Source organism: Patagioenas fasciata, chromosome 3 (genome assembly GCF_037038585.1).
Source record: "Patagioenas fasciata isolate bPatFas1 chromosome 3, bPatFas1.hap1, whole genome shotgun sequence".
Classification (NCBI taxonomy): domain Eukaryota; kingdom Metazoa; phylum Chordata; class Aves; order Columbiformes; family Columbidae; genus Patagioenas; species Patagioenas fasciata.
This window is the reverse complement of record NC_092522.1, coordinates 79,074,364-79,097,712: the sequence shown is the minus strand read 5'-3', so window position 1 is coordinate 79,097,712 and position 23,349 is coordinate 79,074,364. Positions and strand designations below refer to the sequence as shown.

Sequence of the window (23,349 nt, the reverse complement as noted above, 5' to 3'; positions counted from 1 at the left end):
GCACTGTGGTTTCACCAACAGGAAAAATGTTTGGGATAAAGCAGCAGTAAGCACAGCACCAAATATTCGTTGCATGACCATGACTCGTGTATCCAGCAGAAAACACCAACCCACTGTTGTCCTTTAAAAAGGGCAGAGACTAAGACTTGTGTGGCTGCTCCTCTCTTGGTCACTAAGCTACTGTAGGGGCATCTTCCACCTGAGGGATAAATGAAGTTGAAAGACATCAATTCTATGAAGTTTATTGAGTATTCTGTTTAACTGCATTCCTGTCAATCAGTTTATTTTTGAACTGGCTACATATCTTACCTCTTTAATCTCCTTCCCTTCCTAGCATCATAAAGTTTTTGAAGTAAAACTTCACCCATGCTCCTTCACATATTTTTCCTTCCTTATTCTTGAAAAGATCTTACATTTTCATTCTGTATCTCCTCTACCACTGAATAATGCTTAATTCCTTTTTCCCTAATTTGTCTTAGTAAGTGCTTCCCTTAGCCCATTACAGGGTTTGACAATGTTTTCTGGTTTTCAGTGGGCAGATGTCCACTGCAATTCAGCAAGCCAGTTTCTCTAGGCACTGTGGGTGGTCAGCAGGGGAGGAGAGAGGCACTTGAAGTCAGGCTCTGGTTCCTTTTCTTAATGCAGGAATCCAGAAGAAAGGCTTTGCCAGTCTTGACTTCACTGATAATTACTTTAGGTCTACCACAGAACAACCAGTTCCCTCTTTATACTTCAGACAGTAACACAGAAGTTAACCAGTTCGGATCAGTTTCCTTCCAGTGCCACAGAGATGCCAAGGCGGCCACCACCGTGTCACTACCATGGAGCCCTCGAGCCTTGGAGCTGGTTGCCTGCACCCAACTGCAAGGGATCCATGTTTGCACCATCACTTCCCCGCAAAATGAGGCCCTAACAGGTGAACTTCAGAGTCTGATGTCTCTGGGTTACCCCTACATTTGGCATTGGTGGCCAGTACCCATGATCACAACCTTCAGCAGAGCACATTCTTCTATAGATTTCATTAACAGTTATGCGGACCATATCAAGTACTATATCAACTCATATCAAAAGCTAAAGTGTTTATTTCTTCAAAGAGCTACTGCTCTCATTATGTCAATAAAGATGCAGCTACTACAGGAGAATTTACTTTGAATAATGTATATTAGCAACATAATGTATTGTCACTATCTTTAATTTCTAAAAGGACATTTACTAGCTCAAGAAATGTTGCATTGCACTTGAATGTTCTAATAGAACTTTAATTTGCTACAAAGGGTTCATATCAGAACTAGAAAGTTATGTACAAGTGAACATGATCTCAACGCATTTGTTAAAACAATAATCAAAACCATAGCAGTATACAAACATTCTTTATAAACATGACATATAATATTCAGAAGTATATAATATTGTAGATAAGCAATATTTTCAGTGATAAAACAAGCTGAATCATTTAGATAAACTAAAAAATCAGAATAGTTTTTGGAAACTATTCAAGAATATTTTGCTATATGACCAAAAAGCCACAATTCCCCAGTTAATAAGGCTAAGCTGATTAAAAACAAAAGAAAAAGCAAAAAAATCATGACTTCGACAAAGCCAAGCAGCCGTAATTCCCTCCCTCTTCAGCACAAACAAACTGGAAAACTGATAGCAATAAATGCAAATCAGAGAAACTAGGCAAGGAAGACAATTGTTAAAGGAACAAACGAGAAAATGCAGAGGTGGACAGGAAACTGAGCAAAGGCAATTTAAGGAGGATATACTAAAAACCCACAAAGCCATGAAGAATTTTAAGAACTGCATTGGTCCATCAGGGTGGGCAGAAACATAACAACACAAAGGCAAAGGATTTTAGAAAGGTTGTTATATTTTTAAGCAATATATTCACACAACCAGATATAAATATCTTATAGCTCAGTAGTGAAAAATAATGCTCATGAGCAGCAGACGGGTTAGGATTTTATAGCCCGTAGGTCCAGAGAACTTGCACTCAGGAGGGAAGGCAACAGAAAAGGAATGACCCAGCTGATAATCAGCAAAGAAAATTAATCATCCTCAATAGACAGTCAACTGAGCTGGTTCAATATGCTTTACTGTAGTAAAAATATGCATTGCAAAAGGAGATCAGTCAATAGACCTCAGCTGGAATTAGAGAAAGCAGAGCACATACATACAGGACTAGGTACTCTGTCAGGAAGAAAACACTGAGGGTTTGGAAAAGGGTGGAAAGACGGTGAAGGAACAGATCACCCCAAATAATTGATTAAAATACAGGATACCACTGTGGTCAAAAAGGCTAACGGGATCAATTGATGATTTAAGGGAAGAACAGCAGCAAAAGTAGTGTTTCTGCTGGCCCTGGGTTTCCGATGCCAATAAAAATCATCACTGGTAACGTTATTTCAGGAAGAATTTGGGAAAGCAGGTAAAAATTTAGAGAACAGTCACACTAACAACCAGAGTAAAAGAAACCATATAAAGTGAGAAACTAAATCTGTTTAACATAAGGAGAAGGCAGATATTGAACCTGTAGACTGACTTGGCCACAGCCGTTTAAAGAAGGTTCATGTATTCACACTACAGATAAAAGATTTAAAAGAAAAATCAAGATAAGAAAATACTCAGATTATCAGGCAAAGAGAAAAGAAGATCCAGTAGCTTGAAACTAAGAAAATCCAGCAAAGCCTACGGTAAAGGCACTTGCCAAGCTTTGTTACAGAAAGTAGCGGTGGATTCTCCAACAGCAGCACAACTGAAGAGAACACATGATGAAATCCTATTTAAATCCTATTAGACCTGACTAAAGTTGGCGGAATCCTGTGGCCTGTTTTGTATTGCAAGCCAACCTGAGTAGCAAGATTGTGTCGCCTAGTTATTCATGTATTCATCAACCGTAAAGCCAAGGGAAAGAAACTTTTCAGAAAATAAACAAAAGACAACTTACATTTGGCAGCAGTTCATGTTGGTCCCTGTATCTGAAAACTTACTATTGACCAGCAGCCCATTTTCTTTTAAGTAGATATAGATGCTTTCAGCATCAGGATTTCCAAATGCATCTATTCCAGCCACCTTATTCAGGAGACACATCAACTCCAGAGCCACTTTGCCCATTACAGTGACCTCCCATTCCCAGCACAGGAGCACCCTTTCAAACTTCATTTTAAGCCAGTTCCGCAAGAGGAAACCACCTACATTCAAGATTCACATCTGTCTTTACACATTTAGGTACCCAGATCAGTAATGCGATGCATTTGGCGCTGTACTAACCTGGGAATACATACAAGTATTCCCACAAAGAACAGGAGATAAAGAAAAACAGAGACCATCTACAAAATTATTTTATGTATAAAAGGGTGTGTATTTTACCTAAGTATACATATTTTCTTTAATTACAGTTTTCCATATAACCATTAGGGGGTTCTAGCCATGCAAGGCACATTTATCAAAGGCAGCACGTCAAATAAGAGTTGACAATTACAGGCTATATCAATACACATTATGCCAGATGGTAATGAGCCATACACAAAGGGCCAGCCATCCAAAATAATCACACCATTTTCCACAGAAATGTTGAAGAGGTTATGGTTTATTACACAGTGCTCATTAGATATACAGTGGCAGCATTAGCAATTTTTCCTTCATTTGTGTCTCATTTAGGACTCTGCCCCCACAAGCCCATTCAAATTAGTACACAAGGTTAAAACCATTATGGTCAGAAGAAAAAAAATCAAGTTGTATTTTTATTTTACAGTAATGGTGGATCAAAGGTCCCTGGAATCTATTATTCTCACAACTATTATCTAACACAGATACTAAAAAGAGTGAAATTCACTGTCATTTCCTGTGAAGAAAGATAGCCTATTTTAAATGAGCAAATGTATATTATTTTATTAATAACACTAAGTGAAAAACACAGTCAGGTTGTAACACAAAGTGACAAAAGTCATAAAACTAAAAGTTAAACTGAACTTTCAGTCTTGGCTTTGAACTTACTCGTCTGCTTTTCAATTTGCTGCTTTAACAGCACAGAAAAATTTAAGCATCCAAAAGGCAACTCATCCTTCACAGCAAGCTGGAAAAACAATTGTCTCAAATAATCAGAGTGCCATCTCTGAGAAAACACCTATGCGATCTGACTTATAGCACCTTTGTACCCAGCTGCATATGTTGACTTCCAGCTAGAAAACAACTGTCAGAGACATTAATTTTCCTGCCTTTCTGTGTTTATGTGGGTGAAAAGATGTAATGGGGCAAATGTGAATATTTGTCAGCACAAGCAAAGATATGTTTATCACTTAAAAACATGCCCATGTCCACCAAACTCCAAGTGACAGCATTTGTGAGTCAAAAAACTGCGAGAGGGAGGGAGGACTGGAGCACTGGACGTGGCACCTGACAACACAAGCGCAGAGAACTGGCTTTTCAGTCGAAACTCCTCTTCTGAAGGTGCAGAGCATCACTCGGAAATCTGGGTCTCACATCAGGCAGCCGCCCGGCTCACAAGGCCAGGGCATCCTCATACCTCCTCCCCCGGCCGCTCCTGCTGAGCCACTCCGCCCTTACAGAAAATGCTGAATTATTCATTCAGCCAGATGGCAAAAGAGTGAAAAAAGTCAGTCAGTCTCCAGGAGATTATGGGAGAGAAAGGTGGGACACCTGGACTCCAGTTCCTGCTCCACTAATTTACTGGGAGGGGAACAACATCGCCTAGTCGGGCATTCCTGCCCTAAGTGTCCTATATCCCTTTATGAAGAGGATTTTTCTGAAAATTCAAACAGAGGGTACTGGGGATTTGCATCCTTTCAAATACTCAAGGGAGTCAACCCTGACTCCCTGTATCCTCGGTGAACACTCAGTCAGTGGTTCAAGAGCACAGAGCAGAGTTAACAGCACATCTCCAGTTTGGGAATCCCACCCAGATAATTTCCTAGTTAAACTAGCCAACAAATCTTATCCGTGTTTTGCAGTTGTTTGAAAGATAAAAAGCACGTTTGATTTAACAGCAGCTTAAAAAAAAAATTTACAAAATTAGAAAGAATTCCATTAATTCCAGCCAATGCAAGTCTATGATAACTGAGCAGCTACTCTGATAACTAAATACGGTAAACAGTTTTCTATCAACAATAACATTTTGCATCAAGTTCTTTCTACTATTTGCCACTTGTACAGTTCATTTTATTAGTGACAAAACTACTTACCCCAACAAGGTGGCATTTTTGCAAGCAGACACCAGCAAATGTGAAATACATATGAAACCTGTGCAACATGAAACAAATGCAAGCCCCCGAATTCATTATAAAATCCAAAGGGCATAAGGCTAATTCAAAGGCCTAAGTAAAACACAGAAAACACTATGCAGAAGTCTGATACAGTTATTTTCAGGCTAAGTTTCCAGACAACTCAGAGTAGGTTTAAATTCTCTAATGCTGATTCAAAAATCAAAGACCATTGGCCAGTTCCAAGGAAGCTGATCACAAGCAAGCCCACCTCTGCATAGCTATCAGTGTCCAGAAACAACAGAACCACCATTTCCTTAAAACAGGTTTGTTGTTGTTGTTGTTGTTTTTTTAAAAAAAAGGTAAAAATAAGACACTTGAAGCTGATGGGGTGAAAGAAGATCAAGCCAAAAGAGTTTAAAATGGAGCTAGCTTAAAGGTAATCTTTTTGGCTTACTGAAGGGAGCAAGTTGCAGGTATTGCAAACAGGAGTCTAAAAAAGGTAAGAAAGGAGATGGTCAAAAGCTTTGGCAACAGCCGCTGTAGCACAACCTTGGAAAAAATGGGATGCGAGGATACACGATGCAAGGAAAGACAGCAGGACTCAGAACTGAATAAGGTGTGTTGATGATACAACTCAAAAGATGAGGTATGAACTAAAGGATTAATTTGTGGATTGGATGATAGCGCTGTCACCAAAGCAGAAATCGAAAGGAACACAATGATGGAGAAAACTACATATTTTGCTATGGAAATGACCAGGATCCCTTTCCTCACGACAGCAGCATGTGTCAGCCAAAGTGCTTATGGAATGACTTGCACCACCCAGGATGCCCATCCAGACAGGATTACCCAGATTGGCTCTATAGGCTCTTGACAACATGTATCCTCCAATTATATCTCATGCATCTATTCCATGACAAATTTCACATCATGGTTTAAAAATCATTTTGACTATTCTTTGTTTTATTTACCCAAAATATTTAAATACTTGCACTAAAACCAACTGCAAGTATATGAAGGGAAAGAAGACGTTTCACTTGCAGGTAAATGGCAAAAAAAACCAACAGGCTACTAACAATTAATTTTATGACCATACTTTCTCTTGCCTTTTATTAGCTGTTTCTCAGCCCTCCAAGACTTTGAAGCACGGCTATAATTTTATTTGCATTGACTATGGGAGCTGGTTTGAAGTAACATAACAGAAATTCCCATTACTGTGTACTGTCACCTATGCAGAGACTGCCAGCATGACTTATCACCCCAAGTGTTTCTCCGAAATATCTCTGAAGAATTTGTCTATAATTGTACTCAATGTAGCTGAAAGTTAAGGTGCAGTAACCTTGACATCAAAGCTCTGCTACTAATGACACTTGAAATATACAGAACCTTTTTATGCGAGAGAAAAGAAGGTAACCTTTTTTATGCAGTGAAGAACAAACACCTGATAAATGAGCAGTCCTGTTAAGAGAATAGATTGTTCATATGTCTAACTGTAGAACCATTAAAAAACAAAATGTGAACCATGAGAATACAGATAGGGTTGGGGTTTATTTTTGTTATACAAATATGTATGGTTTTTTTATCATGCTGATACAAAACTTACTGTATGTTCTGAAATAACAATAAATATCCAAACTCACAGAAGGGAGAAAAAAAAGAAATCAGAACATACACTGCTCGCACAACCACAGATACCTCATACTATTAAGGAAACCTGCCCTATTCTGAACAGCTGCAACTGCATTTATGTTAGTCAGCAATTAAAAGTATGGTTATTGCACCTGCGCTCCTCTCCCCTCCTGAACTTTCAATGTTCAGAATTGGATAGAGACATTAATACCATATACTGAAATGGTTTATTATAGGAATGTTTTTGCTTTTCACGAAGCAGAAGTGTGCAGCAGATGGATGTTGCCCACCATGCAGAAGGAAAGAGACTAATGGCAAGAGGGAGAGGGCAGATTCTCGGAGACCTTGTCCCTCACACCAGGTGTGTTGACGGAATCACCAGCAGGGAAAGGATAATAAACCTTTTGGAGCAAGGCAACAACTGCTGCTTTGGGGACCATACCAGCATAGTAACAAGGGTTTGGTGCTGTCGATGTCCACAAAATTTTATCATTATTATTAATACTTACATTATGCAAACAGAGTATTGAGAAAATGTGTCTTTTGATGAAAAAGTACTACCTATTATACCACTGGCATAATTTCCATCTATTCTTACCTTCATTTACAGCAGTTCTATAAGATATTTGAAAATCTCATGCTTTCATTTTTTGGTCTTTTCATCCCAGAATGATTCAATCTACACATTTTAATAAGGGGTAAAATTACATCAACCAGTTCAAGCAACATTAACCCCAACTGCATGATGGTGGAGAGAGAACTACATGCTAATAAACCACCTTCAAGAACAAATTAACTTCTGCAGAATTCCTACCTGAGTCCACAAAATAGGATCATTTCTTGATTGCAGCCACTATTGTAGTTTTGCTAAAATTCAATTTGCTAACTGGAACAGCACATGAATTTAGCTGAGCTTTTTGTACTGGTTTTGTTGCATGGGTATGAGTATCAGAAGCCAGAACGAAATTTCAGCTGTAAGAGACTGAAGTAAGTTCTCCATAGAACACTGTTTGGGTGACACATAACAATTATGAGAAAGAAATATTGTGCAGTATTTGAAACTTTCTTATGTTTCTCCCCTTTCTGGAAATATTAGATTAATAATTTGGTTGCATCATCTCTTTCCACAAAATTCACACAAATTTGTCCAAGTCTTCGGAAAAATTAAAAATTACAACTTCAGGTATTTTAATGGACTTCAAATAATGGACCAAAATCTCATGTGTACTGAACATGCTACTTAATCACACTGTCAGTGTTGATCATAAGTTTTCAATTGCTGCAAAACCTGGAAAAACACATCATTGTTCCGATTTATCTTTTGACTGCCTAAGAACCTTCTCAAATACAACACACTTAGAATACCACGTTTTATTCATATTCTTGAAGTCTTTACCCCTTATTCTCTAACTCCTTCTCAAATCACTGATCACTATCATCATACATATTTCTAGTAACTTAAACTCAGAATGTAACCATTACGTCCAAATGTGGACTTGCCAGTCTTGCAATTCATCCACACCTAAAAAATTTTACCTGAAGTAACAATTTAACTTTCCCTTTATTCTATTAGTCAAGATACAACATAACAAGGACTAATATTCTCCCTTCCAATCTACTGAAATACCACCTCATTCCCATTGAAAATATTTCTGCAAAGATGATTCATTTTTATTAACGAGTCATTTCCATCAGGAAATTTCTTGCTGTTTTTCTTAGTGATTTCTCTTCCACTACTGCATCATATGAAAACCACTTCACTTGTGAGGATAAAGATCCACCATATGAAGATGTCAGCACACACTTCTATTTCATAGTCAATGTCTGCTTATTACAAAAGAGGGTCCATCCAAAAATTTGTTTCTCCCTACCCTGCTGTCACATCCTGAAGAAACTTCAGTTTCTGAAATAAGAAATTTTGATTTTATATTCTTTACCAGAATTACTTAGAATCGTTTCCCCTCACCTTTAAAATTAAAAAAAAAAGCAACAAAACACCACCAACACCCAACAAAAGGCCCTCGGGCAATCTTCTACTGCCTCTCTTCCTGTTTTTCATGCCAAAGGAAATTTTATATTACCTGGAGCAATGCTGGCTATAGCACTACAGCAGGTGGTAACCTCTCTCTTTCTTTCTCTACTTGCTATCTGTGTGTATTCACACGCCTTCCTTTATATTGGAATTCCTTACAAATAACCAAGCTTCTCTGCTCAGCAACTCCATGCCCTGATATGCTGAGTTTTATAAATTATTGTTTGCTTTAGAAGCATCTCAGAGCTGTCAAATTCCACATGTAAATCTGCTGAAAGTTGAAGGCCAGATATCAGTGAAGTGACAAGAAATATTCATTCACTTAATGTATAATGTGATCAGTGTCCAGAAAAGCTGTTATTTTGAAGTGTAAGGGAATGGATGTTGCATACATAGTCTTTATACAGTCTCATGAACTCTAAGCAAAAAAGGAGACCTTCCGAGCTATGAGAGCATCATTCATTAGGAGTCCAGCCCACTCTTTCTTATACTGAACCTCAAATCAATCTGTTACCACCACAGAAACAACAAAGTCCCCAAACATATCCACATATGCCAAAGTTCAGTACATTATTTTTATACGTATGCCTGTGGAATATAATGAAGATCTTCTCAACTCCACCTCCAGATGAAAAATTTCATGCTAATATCATCTTCAGCTACATTATATCAGAGTACTGACCGAATCATATTAAGAAAATAAACTAATTGGTACAGTAAGCCTTGTAATACTTAGCTTCATATTGCTACAATTTTCCGAGTACTGTAGAAATTTGTATTGAAACTGCATAATTGCATCATAAAATTTGTCAAGGGAGAAGTTAATAGGTTGTACTTGGGAAGAGGACAGCTGGTACTTCAGCAGATGGGAAAGCATGGGAGATATTTTAGGACTGTAGGACAAATAAATTGCATAGATATAGTTACTTAAGAAATTGCTGTGAAGCAATCAGTCATATTGACATCATAGTTCTGAGGGATAAGCAGTCCCCTCTTGTGTGCTTCCATCACAGCACTGGATTGTGCTTAGGGGATGGTTGGAAATTTCTCTTCAGAAATACAATTTTATTTTTTTTTTAAATAAATTGTGAAGGTTCTCAAGCAGAAATTCATTGCAAGGGAAAGATTTTACAGCAAACCACCAAAGAAGAGCCCTGACAAAGTGCTCTGATGCGTGAAGGTGTCATGCCCCATGAAGGCAAAGGTCTTGTCACCCACACAGGTCATCTGGCCTTTCATTGAAAAGCTCCCAGTAGGGTGATGGCAGGACGTCGTTGCTCCCAACTCACTGCAGAACTTCATCAGTGTTGCTCTGGTTTGTGTGCTCTGCTGCACATGGTGGCACTTCAGCACTCACTCCACAGACACTGGGATGAGGAAGCTCCAGGAAAATGATGGGCTGGACAGATGGACAGACAGACAGCAGGCAGCATTGTGGTCTCTCCACAGCAAGCCATCCCTACTGTCCTTTTTATTAAGCTAAAAATTACTTCCTTTTTAAAATACAAAACCCCTTTGTACTGTACGTACTAAGTTGATTTTGCTCAGCTATCTTACTTTGAACAAGATTTGAGTCCATAGCTCTGCAGTCTTTGATTAGGTTTAATGCAGCACCTTCTGATTTATTCTACAGCGTAGGGAGAGAACCTTTTCTTACTCAAGACGTAATTGCTGTATTTGCACATGCTGTGTGTGCTGAAAACAATAAAAAGTTAATGAAGAAAGTACTGGTTGTAATGAATTAGTAATATTGTTAGATTTGTATTTGGAGTTGATTTTTATTGTTGTGGGCGGGAAGATGATCAATAGGAATACGTTGTATGCGCTTTTCATCTCCCGAGACTAAAAAATGAGATGAAGAATCTCACAGGATTTATCCTGGAGAGAAAAAACAAACAGAATAATTCAGAATAATCACTTAGATTTCCTCTCACTAAAAGCTAAGGGAAAGCTACCAAGGACTGGGAAGCAAAATTATACATTTATTAACGATTACAAAAGACACCACTGCTCATATTTTGAGGTACTTTTCCCATTATCTTTCAAACAAATAATTCTGTCAAGAATTGCATGCACTTCTTAATGTATTTAGCTATTGAATATTTTAGGACCATGCATTTCCTCTACCAGGTAATTAGCCAAGCTTCCAAAGCACATTCTAGTTGGGATACAGCACCTTTGCTGAAAGCCAGCCTCCCAGAAGATGGGAGTAAGAACAGTAAGTCCCAAAGGAAATAATTTTTATGATAGAGAGTCCTACTGTGCCCCAGTAAAGGTGAGGTTTGATTGTTATGGTCTATTGTTACTATAATTAGAAGTCAAACCCCAATTAGCAGTTCCATTAATAAGATTAATCTCTGCAATATCTGCAGCTGAGACCCGGGGCTTGTGTGCAATAAGCCAGTGTGAATTTCATGTGCAACACCTATTCTGCCCAGAAGTGTCTAGTTTGAATACTTACATCAGACAAAAGAAAAAAAAGCTTGGCCTTCTTCGAGTTTTTAATTCCTACATACAGTACTGTCTTACTACAGCTTTCTCATTTTTTGCTTTTCAGTTTGTTTAAATAGGTCCTATCGTGATTTATATCATTGATGTGGACAGGCACAATGAAGCGTGACATCTCAAACTCTGCTTCACAGCAACTCCCAGGTCAGGATAAATCTCATTTAGTTTTCCATTACTAGTAAACTCGGACAAGTACCAATGGGGAAAAAGAAAAAAAAAAAAAAAAAAATCTAATCCTTGGCCAGAGTAACATTTACCTGTTCCCAAACCAGAAGGTGGCCCTTTGCACTGTAGCCACCTACTCCAATTGGAGATGTGACAGTCTTCTGAGTCATTGCATTATCATATCTCAGCTGCCTGGCCACATTCACAGGGACAGGACAGAAGCTATTTGCCAATAACTGGAGTTCCCAGAGAATGTGGAGCCCAAGGTACACAGCTGCATGGAGTACTGATTCTCCTTATCGCTGAAAGTGGAGCACCTTTTATGTTTTCACGATTTCCAGAGCGGCGCTCACACCTTATTCACTATTATGCTAAATACACAAAGCAGAGTATTACCATTTCAGATCACTCTCAACTGTAAATTCCCAGATCAACAGCAGTCCAGGACACATGCAGAAGTAAAACCGACAACCCAGTGTTCATTTGTGTTAATTTGTGCAGTCTCAGAAGCACACTATAACAAGTATATAACCTTTACACTTTAGACTACGCTAGTCCATGTTTACCTTTACAGACTAAAGTTGTCCAAGGATAATGGTTCACATCACTTCAGTTTCCTGGAAGCAGCCTGATTGCCTTTCACACAGACAGCAATTAAAGATCACTCTAATGAGCACAGCATCACCTCTGTTATGCCTGCCATGGCATGAGTTTTGGAGAAAGAACAGATAGACTGCAGATGGTGAGCTGTCACCTATGAGAAATGGAAGAGATTCCTAGTATCCCCACCAATACACCGAGACTTTTGGTAACATATCCCTGAGACAGATAAGATCTTTATGCTCCTGTTCTCATAGAAGGTCTTGACACAACCCACATAGCTAGTTCTGAAAATCTTGGGACAGAAAATTCTTCGGATATTTCAGCTCTCAAATGACCTTAACAACGCCCAACAGCCTAGATTATGCCAGCATCAGTATGGCTTCTTCTGAGCTACATATTCATGAATGTACACCAACTACAGCATTAAACACAGAGCATAAGGCTTGAGGCAGGGGGCAGAAAGTTCAGTCATCTGTTTAAAACACATTTTTATTATCACTTTGTGAAGATGACTATGACTTCTTCAACAACCTGACCTTTATGAAGAAAGCTAGATGAGTTGGATCTCATTCCTCAGTCTGCCTTGAGCAGGAGTTTTGACTACAGACCTCCTGAGATCTCTTCCAAGTTGAATTATCCTATGAACTTAGATGTACTATTAGCAGCATCTGTTTTACCCTGAAAGGAGGGTAACGGAAGGTTGAACTTTCTTTGAAGATGATGTCAAGGTCTTCGGAATCCAGCAGAAGGAAATTAAGGCAAAGCTTTGTTTTCATATCTAGCAAAGAAAAGCTGGGAGTTAGCTAGATAGAACTGCAAAGGGCCAGAGCAGTATGTCCTCTGTGCTTGGGGTCCTTAGAATTACTCCTATATCCTCCTGACTTCTTTGCAACCAAAGAAACTTCCAGAGAAAAAGCAACCAATGGACGAAAGAACTCTCTAGATAAGATCTGGTATTTCTTGGAGAGCTTTAAGTTGCAAATCAGTTTTATTTTAGAGAAAGTGAGAACAAGATGACTTTGGCTTAGCCACAATGACAAAGAACATGTGAAATCTCAGACTGTGTGACCATGTGTGTGTCTCTCCAACAAAGGGTACCGAGGTCACTTAGCAAAAGTTACTACTGGAACAAAGCAACTGACTTATCACCATAACAAGGAGTTGGCATCTACTGCTAACTTCCACTTAAACTGGGCTTTTGTTGGAAGCAGCAACAATTATGGTTCCAAAATCATTGCTAAAACACTAAGTAAAAGGAGTATACATTCTTGATGCCTGTCAGATCACTACAGTATTATCACCACTCATCCAAGCACCAGGAAGAATTCTGATTCAGAGACACGTCTATCCAGTGATTACCTTCTTCTTATATGAAAGTATGTTCATCTTGCAAGAGATGAATTCCTGGACCTTTAAAGGCCAGCTGCATCATTCTGAGGGAGAAGAGGCAGGGAGAGAGCCCAGTATTGATAGTACCAGTCTAGCAATTAGTTTGTTGAATTTCCCAGGTTTTAGTACAGAGCTGAAATAGTACTTTTTATATTCCACTCTACACACACTTGCTGAGTTTGGTAGAACAAAAAAGTCTTTGTTTGTCCACCAGTGTGGACCCACAAGCAGATTTGACTGAAAAAAAGGATTATATTTTTTTTTTAAGCCTCTGACAAGCATTCAAGGAAATTTGCAGAGCTGACTCAATGGATGTCAGTGCTAGAGGGTATTTTTGAAACTGGCACTCATGGCAAAAAAAAAAAAAAAGGGGGGGGGAGGGCAAAACAGGAGTGAGAGAAGAAAAAACTCGTTGTATTAGAGTCAAGGATACTGAGGCCTGAAGAGATAGCTTAAGTTTGTTCTTTGCTACCACTTGCCTTTTAATTAGCAGTATAGAGGCTCCGTGAGAAATCTATTATTAAATATAAAGCCAAGGATAGCCCTTTGGTTATTTAGTGAGAGGACCCAAACCAGTATATATATCTTCAAATGTAACAATCTAGCCCCAGCTATGGAGCATAAAGCTGTGTAGAAAATACATGAAGCTGGTGCTTCCATTAAAACCCTGATTTCCAGCAGCAAAGAACAGCAAGCTCCATACTAAACTATTAAAGTGAGTTTTGCTCTGAAAGAAGGCAACAGAGAGGTGTGTCAGACCAGTGTAATCACCAGTAAGGAAACAGGTCTCAAAGCTCTTACGAAGCTCTAGGTTCCCACGTCACGCTGAAGGTGTTCTCTGATACTATCAGCATGATAATTTATCATTACTTACATTCTGCCTAAAACCAAACGTGAGTTCTGTTTTTGACACAGGAGTAGCAAGGTGTTTCAGGAAATATGGGATGCTGCATGCTTTGCTTGAGTAGAGGTGATGACATCAACCCCTACATGGTACTGCTTGCACGCTCTGTAGTGAGCACCGCGCTTCATCATTATATTTGCAACGCTTCTGTAGCCAGGGAAATATTTTGCTAAAAGCTAAGAGACCACCAGAAAGTTTCAACTTTAGGAAATCTGTCCAGCAGCTGAAACAGAGCTGATTACTGTGCTGCTATTTCTCCGCTTCATCCTCTTTTGGGATCCTGATGCTGAGCTGGCAGTAAAGCCAGGTTCTCTTCCCTGCCAACAGGAATAAAGTCAGATCGCTGGCAACACCATAGGGAGGTGGCTGTATGGAGTAAAGTGTGCCAATCAGGTTTTTCAAATACTTCCCCCCTTATCTTCAGCTTGGCTCATAAGGCAACCAGCAGTCACTACGATATCCTTGCACACAATGACCCCCACGTCCCCAGCGTTAAGTGGGTAGGTCCCATCTCCTGCAAGTTATGAAGTGTTAAAGCTGGAGGCAATGCTGGCCAAAGCCAGCACCATATAACTATGCTAGTCTTGTTCGTGTAACTACCTAAATAGTAATCCTCTTTATTCTGGAAAGATCGCTCTTTAGGAGCAGGCATCAATTGTGTTCCATTGTGCACCAGTAAGAAACAGATGCCAGCTAAGCAGATAGCTAACCTATTTTTATATGTTCAGGTCAATTGTCCCATGAATTGACATATCTAGAGATCAGGAGAATACGATTTTTTAAAAAATTCTATTCCAAATTCAGCTCTCAGTGTCTTTCTGTTTTAATTATAGTTATTGCATTGCTTACTTATACTGTGATTGAAGAATATGAAATAGGGAGAAGAGGTTATGCAGAACATGCCAGATTTCAGGATGAAAAAGTCTACCACATTTTTTTGTGGTTTTCTAAGTTAAATAATTATTTCACTGTTACATCTTCCTGGTCACAGATCATACGTTTAATGTAGTACCAGATATAGCAGACTGATGTAACCTGGCTATCCACTGTGGGACTGAATATTTAAAGAGAGCACAAAGCTGGTTCCAACACAAACAGTGGGAAAAGAAAGACTGGGCTGGTGCAATCACTGGCAAGTACTGGAACAACTTAGCTGACGCTCAGATTTCAGGAATGCAATTAATTAATCACTACTAAGTAGCCTAAAATCAAGTGAGCCATGTCCCAGCTAATAGTCCACCATATAACATTCACAGCACATAAGTATCAGGCAATGAAGATCCTCATTACAGTGCCAGAAATAATATTTCCAGCAAAATATTATATATATAGATGAAGTAACTATATGGCACAGCAACAAAAAGAGTTGTATAGTTTACAGCTGAGCTGAAAATCTGTAAGCATCTATTTCCAAAAAATACTTCCAAATCTGGTGACATATGTGAATAATAAAGGATTAAGTGTATTTCTGCATTTAATATCACTGAGGGATATACTTTGCCTTTGATATGTATGTTTAATATACACACCATACATACACTGTAACCAAGATAGCAGACAAAAATGCACTAATGGAAAAGGATATCCTTTTCTTATTCAGAAAAAAGCAGTTTGTAAAACATTATTTGTAATAGATAAAGAATCACAAAAACCCAATCACAATTTTACAAGCTGTCTGTTCTCTTAGCTTTATGCAATGGAGAAATCCAAATCAGAAATTCGGCTTGCATTTAAAGAGTGTATTTGGAAAAGTACCTTAAAAAAAAGGAAATGAGTCCGAAGTCAAAGGCAAAACTCACAGTGACTTCAGTGGAGGGCAAGAACTGGCTGCTGTGGCACAAAATGGAACAACGCATTGGCATTCTCCTCGTGTGCATCAGTTTGCTTGTATTTACACTGTGCTACAGACTTAAAGTGTCATTGAAAATCCATTTAAATTAACAACTCCATAGTTATCACTTTTGCAGACAGTAATGAACCTTAGGTGAACCTGTGTGGGTGTATTCAAAACGGCTTCATTTTTGAAGTACCTTTGGAACTCTGAACCAGATATTATAATGGCCATCGACTTGCTCAAACTTAGATTATTAGGCTAGATTTTCAGCTGGTTGAACTGGCATAGTTCCAATGATGTCCATTTACACCAACTGGCTCATTATTAATTCAAGGTCTTATTTGCTCCTTAATGAATACTTCCACCAGTCACCTTCCCACTGGCAGCTTTAAACGCTCAAATGTTACCTCCACAGTCAGAATCATCATACTCAAGAACTTAGTTGTCAGAAAATAATGCTTTTTCGCTCCTTTTATGAGGCATAGTTAAGGTAAACTTTTTTAATCATTTACAAAACAAACAAAAATACCTCCTGTGCTATAATTAACTAACTAGAATTAAGCTTCCATACAGCATCATTTGCATATAAATATAAAAATTTTACAACCCTGAGGGGATGTTAAGGACAAAACAAAACAAGAATGGAATTAAACAGCTAGAGGGACAACACAGCCTTCCATAACAAGCCTTCTTTATAGCTTTGTCTTTTTTCTTACTTATTGTTATTTCTGTCTGTACCCATTCATCCACACTTCCCTTCTCTGTTAGTTTTTGATACTACATATATTTTAACTTTATTCTTTTGGTCTTTTCAATTTTACAATTATGTCTCTCTTCTAAAACACATCGGGAAACAAACATGTCACTAGGTTTGTGCATCTTCATTTAATACATCAAAGCAGTCAGAAACACAGCTAACTGGAAAAAAAAAAAAACACACCAGCATGTTCCCTCAACCAAGCAACACCCACAATTTTTCAGAAGGATTTCAAGAATTCAAGTTTTATGATCAGATCTCACTTATCACTTCAGTGGAACAGTTAACTGTTGAATATACAAAGGAGAGCAACCACTGTTTTTGATTATTGTTGTTACCAGTACTAAGTAATCTAAATACTTTAGAAAACATTTAGGGAGTCAGTGAAGCTGAATTATCTCAGTGAGAGCCTGAAGAATCTTAATGGTAGGCTCAGTAATTCTGCTGTGACACGTGGGAGGTAAAAACTTTATTTTACACTACTGCTTCATGGGAAAATATCCTTCAAAAGGACTACAGCAAAACTTATATGCTCAGTGAAAACAACTGGTATTCCACAAGACTGGCAATCTGACTCTGAAATTTCAAGTAAGTAGGTGTACCTGAGTAACACCTGCATCACTCAAAATGAAAATACTCTATTAAAAAATATTTTCTAGCATCTTTTTTGATACCTAGTACCTAGACTTGCAAATAACTGTCTTGATCCAAAATTCAGTTGTGCCCAAAAGCCACAATTACGATATAGGCGTGGGTATTATAAAAGCTGTGTAGGAAATGGTATTCACTGTGGAAAGCTTGTATAAACCCGAGGAACAAAGTTTGGTAATGAGGTAAGTACTGATTTTCCATAAGAGCTGAGCAGGCCACTTAAGATGCTTTGATACCACCATGAAGTTGCCTGTCAAATGTACCTTGGGGTATCTTGCTGAAGAAGGTTACTGCGTACCTGGAATAAATTCCACTGACCATGTTGTGCTGGAACGAGAGTTCTGCCGTGCTGGGTCCAGCAGCTTTGGAAATTAGCAACACAACCAAACCTCGCATCTGTAAATTATTTCGACTGTCATACACAAAACCCCTGCAAAAAGGAAAGAAAAAAAAAAGCATGTTTTCACAATCTAATCATACTAAAGCGGAAAGAAAGGCTCAGATCTCAGTCTGCCATCATTTCATCAAGTTTTCAATATTCACGTTTGCATGGCAATAAGTTGCAATTATCAATAATGACCTTATGTCATCTTTTACCTGACATGTACAATGAAATACTACTATTGCAGAGAAAAGCAAGTATTGAGGATTAAATCTTGTATATTTCCAAGGAGCAGCATATGTCCTGCATTTCATGTCATGCCATGAAAGGAGTATTTCAGAACGATTCAATGGGATCTACTGTAACAGGAACATAAGAGCTTTCAGCTTGCTGTTCGAAGTACAAAAAAGCCAAAAGAAGCCTCCTACTTGGAGAGAAGAAAGGGAATGGAGCAAAGGTACAACCAAAATCTATAAACTGCTGAAATAAAATTTTTGAGATGAGGGTGGTTACAAACAAACTACACAGCACATATAAAATGTCTAAGCATATTAAGAACAGACTTAGCAGAAACTGACAAAAGACATACAATTTAGAGATAAAGTAGAGACAGACTTAAAAAAAAAAAAAATAAAAGAAAAATAACTGTTTCAAATGCTGCACCTTTAAATTTGGGGTCATAAGGAAACTGCCCCCCAAAACATCTGTTAAATGCAATTCTCAACAACCACTTAGATACACCATCTCAGAAATTAACTTGTTTTAAAGCAAGCTTAGTTTTCCTCTTTGACTGCAATGTCTCCAACTGTATCTTTCTGTCCTTGTCAGGCTGCTACTTATGTTCATTAATACGGCTAAATAGCTAAAAGAAAGGGTAATACATTCCAGATGCTATGAAATCCATCAACTAACTACCAATTGATAAGAGTCCATACCTCCAATATAATCTAAATATTTGTGAAATTAATCATATGAAGAACTACATCAGAGACTACCAAGCATTTAAACTCATTTTATACCAGAGTATAATTTTAGCCCTAATAACTGAAGGAAATCAAAACAGAACTGTCTTTAAAACATCTGAATGAAAATATAAGATGTTGATCTTGGAAGTATGTTTGCATAAAGAGAACAGTAGATGCAACCTAAAGTTCCATTTGGACTTTTTTCATTACTTTTACTCCACAATGCAAGAACATCTTCAGTACACTATTTCCTTTACACGGATACATAAACATTATTAAAATAATAATTTAAATAGCACCCTTCTGTGTGAAAGTTCTTGTCCTACTGCAAAAAAAAAAAAAAACAAACTTGAGTCATTTTCTTGCGTCTTCACAACCTTTCCTGCAGTGATGGGGAAATGGTCCACGTCTCAAAACACTCTAAAAGAATGAGAGGGTTGGCCCAGGTAGCTGGTACTAGATAGCCACTGGCCTTGACCTTCACACTGGCACCAAGTCCAGGCGAATATTCCTCCCTCCAGAGAAGCCCTGAGCTCACACCCAGAGCAGCTGTGGCCTACAAAAGCCCCTCATTATCAACATAGGCCAGTATAGCTAGTATGGCTTTCTACCACATCTTTATCTCTGGTGGGGTCTAATGAGCCAAACAAGGCCAAGGCTATTTGCCCTGTGCTTTTCTGATATGTCCACATCGCATCTGCTTCAACTGTGGACTAAGGGACTGGCCCACCCAGGACAGGTTTGGGGTGGGGTGTACCGAGGTCAGTGGCAGCGCACCCCACACCGGGCAGCTGTGGTGTGGGAGAAGGTATCAACTTCTGCTAAATTTCCAAAGGAGACAACAAGCATGTATGGCCTCAGACAGTAACAGAGTTTAGTTCAACTAAGCTGAAGTTTTAAGAACTAAGTAGATACCAAACGTTTCCAGTCAAAACTGAAATTTAGCCAAAAGCAAGCACTAGCCACCAATCCTAATCTGCAATAATGCAATTAAACCTTAGTCTCTTAACACAGCAGTGAAATGCAAAAAGCAATTAACACATTACCTTGCTAGCTATCTTAAAATAAACCAATTAAAATGTTTCTGAAAATTAGGAGTACATGGGTAATCAATATTTTAGTCAAGGATATTCAGCACAGATTTTAGCATATGAGATCCAAACAATTTCCTGAGGATAAATCATGCCACAGAGCCACCAGCTCTCACTTCTTACATCCTCAAAGATCCCTTAAAAAAAACTCAACCAAAACAAATCCTGAATAAAACACCATAAGAAAAAGCAAAAGGAAGATACTATCAAACTTCTCAGAGCAGACAATTATTATTTCTGGAGACCAGTCCCACAGCATTTCCTAAGCACTCAAACCCAGGCAGGCTTGCACAGCTCAACTCTCCCCAAGAGTCCTGCAATGTCCACCTTTATTTTGCCTAAAGGGTACATGTAGTGAAGGATTTTAAAGAGGAGGGAACAGGTGCTTGCCTTCAGTGTTCTGTGAATTTATAACTTGCATACCTTTATTTTCATCAAGCACACAACTAAATAACTTTTCTCACCAGATTCCAATATACAGTTAACAGAATGCAGACAAGAGAGTTAAACACTTACAACTCTATAGATTTCCAAATTCAGAACCATAATGAACCTTAAACTACTCATGAAGAAGAAAACCCAGAAAATACATATGATGAATAATATATAGTGCATATGTATCCTTTATACAGAATTCATAATTGTTTGTGGTGCTGTAAGTACTTCTCTGGCTTGAACTTCAGTTGACCACATTACTCATAAGCACACAAGATACACAGATAATGCAATTACATTCAAATATATTTCCTCAACACTATTTACAATTCCATTATTTCTAAAGAAGAATGGGTTTTGAGAGAAAAAAGAAAAATAAATCACCTTTTCCCCCATATGTATGCTGGTAAAATCAGCACACCTTACTTATTGCAGGATCCTATGAGAAATGAACAACACTTAAAAAAACCCAACACCAAAATATAGCAAATTATGGTGATAATTTCAACAATCAGAACACTTCATTTTTTCATGCTAGGTGCTCTACAGCTCGCCAAGGGACAGGATATAACAGAAGTAGAGAAGAAAGGTATTCAACACAGAATGATAAAACACTGGCCTTTAAATAAGCCTCTGCCTAGACAGACACCACTAGAAGTGAAGCCCTACAGTGCTTTTACCTGATCCAGACTAGGTGTGCAACAGAAGAAGAAAATTACCTGTGCTGAAAATACTCAGTTTCACAGCAGTAACAAAAGCAAGTGTTCAGAGCTGTTCAGGGGAGTACACTGCGGGCAACACATGCCCAGCATCCTTAGCAGAAAACTACTAATGAGAAGTGCAGCTGTGGGTGGGGAGAGGAACAGGACATAAAAATTAAATAGTGTAATAATAAGGAGCAACACGTCTGTCATTTCTACACCTAACCATACAGCCTGTGTGTGACATCTGGTTTGGATGTAATTTTAGACAGGATTTTCTACAAATTACCAAAGCAGTAGTCAAAGTCTAGTTCCATTCAGAACATGACTGAAGTTGTGCTACTGACAGGTAACACACCCACACTAAAGCAAACCGCATTAGACTTGAAACAAATAAAGCCTACGGTGATCATCCTTTACACACCAGAAACTACTGCAGCTACTTGACATGGCTTCAGGGGTCATATTCACATTCTGAATTAAGCTCCCAAGAGATACTCTGCATAAGTAACAGCTACACAAAAGTCTTCCAGATGGTGCAATTAGTCTTGATGGGTATGTGGCAGGAGACAGGTGCCTCTAGGGAAAAAAGTGAACTAAAAGCAAACCAAGTGAAACTGTGCACACACACAAAGATGTATCAAGCTGAAATTCCTTTGAAAAACCTCTGCTGAACACCACAAGTACATGCACAGGGTACCCAAGAAAGAAACATTAGCTTAATTTTGCTTGCTCTAAGTTACAGGCTGGGTATCTTCCAAATTACATCGTTTATCCTCAGGGGATCACATACCAAAAAAGGCAGGAATGTCAAACACTTCTACAATTTAATTTTGCAAAACACTAAGAATCTGGGACACACACACATTTACTTCAGATATTACCCACATGACAGAAAAACCCATTTGAAAACTAGCAGATTCACAGTTTAAGATACAGAACACTGTTCACAAAAAATCCATCGTGCAGTGCAGGGGGAAGCGCCCAGCTCTGACACATGCGCTGTGTGACACTGTACAGGCACCAGAGACTCACACCACCCACTCAAGCAATGACACTGGCTAATAGCTAATGTGCTGCAAATTACACCTCCTACTACAAGAGTCCATCTGCTGCAGAGAATAAATCAAGCAAACATGAGCATTTCACTTTATGCTTTGTGTATTTCTACACATGCGCAGCCATTTCAGTAGACTTTGCAGTTAAAATATTAACCTCCAGTAATCGTCAGGTTTAACTCCATCAGTAAGTTACACTTTCATTAAAAAAAAAAAAATTCAACTATTTACTGCAAGCACCATACATATTTTTGTGCAATGCTGACTAAATACTGCAAAGATTTTAAATTATTTGCAAGAGGCAAAAACCAGCCAATGATCTTACCACTTTTTTCATTAAATAAACTCTGAAATTAAACAATAGAGAGGAAACATGGCAAATACAACAGTTACTGTAGGAAAGTGAGGGACACGGGGGAAATTTCATGGTACTGAAAAAAAATGTACGGGCAACTGTGAAGTCAACTGACTCTGCAAGGGGGTGCAGCAGAAGAGAGCACGCTGATGGGTAGTAGTGTTAGTTTACAGAATCACAGAATGTCCTGAGTTGGAAGGGACTCACAAGGATCATCAAGCCCAACTCCTGTCCCTGGGTATGACAACCTCACAGTTCACACCACATGTCTGAGGGCATTGTCCAGTCTCTTCTTGAACACTGTCAGGCTTGGGGCCGTGACACCTCCCTGGGGAGCCTGTTCCAGGGCTCCACCACCCTCTGGGTGAAGAACCTTTTCCTAATGTCTTAACCACTAAGAATACAGAACACATTTCCCATCAAAACAGATGTGAGAAGCTATTCTGGAAGGGTCAAAAAGAGGTTGTTATGTGTTTAGTCAAATGTTTTTAGTATTTTTCAAATGTTCTGGATCTGCATCCCTTCACCAGTTACCATGGCAGCCCACGGAGCCCATCCATCATGGTCCAGGGTGGGCTCCAGCCACTGGCCTGCTGGTAGTGACTGAAGAGAACAGACCCCTGGTCTCCTCACCTCTGCTGGCCATTTTTTTTTCCTTCCTTTCCATG

The 23,349-nt window shown here is 38.7% G+C and overlaps 1 protein-coding gene across 2 annotated transcripts in view; it reads right to left on the bottom strand.

Annotated features, from left to right (window-relative positions):
• PDSS2 (decaprenyl diphosphate synthase subunit 2) overlaps positions 1-23,349 on the bottom strand; it is a 117,158-nt gene that overhangs the window by 48,501 nt on the left and 45,308 nt on the right. For both annotated transcript variants that reach the window (XM_065835045.2, XM_071806667.1), the window contains one exon: positions 17,993-18,124. In XM_065835045.2, the coding sequence (XP_065691117.2) occupies positions 17,993-18,124 (132 nt within the window). The remainder of the gene's footprint in view (positions 1-17,992; positions 18,125-23,349) is intronic.